The sequence below is a fragment of the Notolabrus celidotus genome, chromosome 9 (assembly GCF_009762535.1).
Source record: "Notolabrus celidotus isolate fNotCel1 chromosome 9, fNotCel1.pri, whole genome shotgun sequence".
Lineage (NCBI taxonomy): Eukaryota > Metazoa > Chordata > Actinopteri > Labriformes > Labridae > Notolabrus > Notolabrus celidotus.
The window spans coordinates 369,969-371,947 of NC_048280.1; the positions used below are offsets into that span (position 1 = coordinate 369,969).

General features: G+C 51.2%; 1 protein-coding gene across 1 annotated transcript; it reads right to left on the reverse strand.

Moving 5' to 3' along the window:
* Window positions 1-536: 536 nt before the first annotated feature.
* Window positions 537-1,651, reverse strand: LOC117819527 (protein FAM163B). The gene is made up of 2 exons (XM_034692940.1): window positions 1,542-1,651; window positions 537-1,286 (listed from the first exon to the last, which is right to left on the reverse strand). Exons 1-2 carry the CDS (start codon window positions 1,632-1,634, stop codon window positions 810-812), a joined length of 570 nt encoding a protein of 189 aa, XP_034548831.1. The 5' UTR covers window positions 1,635-1,651; the 3' UTR covers window positions 537-809.
* Between the last annotated feature and the right edge of the window lie 328 nt (window positions 1,652-1,979).

Consider the following 1,979-nt stretch of genomic DNA (forward strand, 5'->3'; position numbering starts at 1 on the left):
GAGTCAGATCAGTTGACTTCTTGCGCCCTCATAAGTGCACCTTGCTTCATAAGGGTGTGGCTTTGTGTACCTTCTGACCAGCTGTCCCACACCACACCTCCATCACTCCTCTGCACTTTCTGACCATCTGTGCTGTGATAAGCATGTCCAAACAACACAACCACAACTCACTGCTACTGCACATCAGTTGGATTAAATACAGCAAGCTTCATTTGATCCATTTTTGCAGGACAGATAATTCTTAATGTATCAAATCAGTCTTGGTTTTGGTCAGCATGTGGGATTCTTTGAGACTCATTATTTGTGTCTGTAGCTCATAAGCCATCAGCCTTGTTTCTGATCATCCAGGACTCTAACAGCGACCTCTGTCTCTAGTTTGGTGCAATCAAAACAAAATCTGTGTTAGCTCTACAGGCAAAGCTCAAATCATCTTGGTTACATTTTGTTACACATACGTCGGTTAGCAGCTTAACTAGCTAAACAGCAAAGAAGCTAATTCTCTAAACACATAGAAACAGACATTAGGTTAGAAAATATCAAGTCAGAGTCGTTCAAGTCCATCAGACTGAACAGAAGTGCATTCAGCCGTTAGCACTTGCTCCAGAGCTGTAGACGTCCAATATGGCTGCCAGGAGAAGTTCCATATTAGCTAAAAGCCCTCAGTGTGTTTCATGTCAGTGCCTGCTGTGCTGCACCCACAGCACAGCAGGCACTGACATGTGAAGAAGAGTGTCTGCAGACAGAATGGAGACAGCGCTGTTTGTATAAATGAAGGTTTAGTCCCGGCGCTGCCTCCGCTCTGTCCGCTCTTAGACGTCGGTGCTGACGCTGTGTGTGACCACCTCCCTCATTGTGACGGAGCGGATAAGGTTCAGCTTCTGGTAGAAGCTGGCCAGATCTATGGGGAGCTCCAGGTCCTCCTGCTGCACAGTCCTGTAGCTTATCCTGCGCCCGCCGTTGCACAGCCGCTCGGGGTGCTGCAGGTAGAAGGGCAGTGTGCAGCGAGCGCAGGACGGGCAGAAGGCATGTGAGCGTTGGCACCTGCGAGGCGGCGGCGGCGGCGTGGCGGAGTAGCTGGTCGGGCCGTTGGCCTCGGTGAGGAAGGTGGGGGTGTAGGGCTCCGGTTCTCGGAACGGCTCACGGAATGGCTCCGCTTCAAGGTAGTGCTCCGGTGTCGGGGGCGAAGGGGGAGCGGGCAGAGCCAGGGGGCGCGACGGCGACATGCTGGAGAGCTCTGGTTCCTCCTCTCCCCCCTTCTCAGACTCCTCCCTCTTACAGCAGTAATACTGAAACCACAGACAGAGACGAGAGCGGGTCAGAGACCCCGTCCAAAACAAACACTCACTTTCTGGACATGCATGAAGTTTGTCCTGACAGGAGAGGAGGAATCCCTCTGACTCTGCATGACCCTGGGTTCTTTAAGTTTGACCCTTTGAGTCAAATGTCCTGTCCAATTGGCACATACTCACTTCACCTTTAGGGCCGTCACTAGCTCTGGTTCTTCTTATAATGTGATACATCCCACCTTTAAATATTCATACCTGCAACCTACATAAACACAGTACAGCGATGATGGTCAGTAAGATGACTGTAGCCAGAATTCCTCCTGCGATGACCACTGTCCCGGCTGACATTCGAAATCCTCTCCATCAACAGCCTGCAGGGAGGAGGAGGAGGAGGAGGAGGAGGAGGAGGAGGAGGAGGAGGAGGAGGAGGGACAATGAGGAAGAGGAGGAGGAACAGGGTGTAAAGATGGAAGGAAGGATACAAAGGAAAGGATGAAGAGGAGGATAGAGAGGGATAATAATGTTGATGTAAAATTCATTGACGTCACTGAGCAGCTTCAAAATGTTGTCTTTGGAAACCCTGGTTTTAGTCACTCTCTGTAAGGCCCCCCCAGCACTCCAGAACCCAGCACTCCAGAACCCAGCACTCCAGAACCAAGCACTCCAGAACCCAGCACTCCAGAACCCAGCACT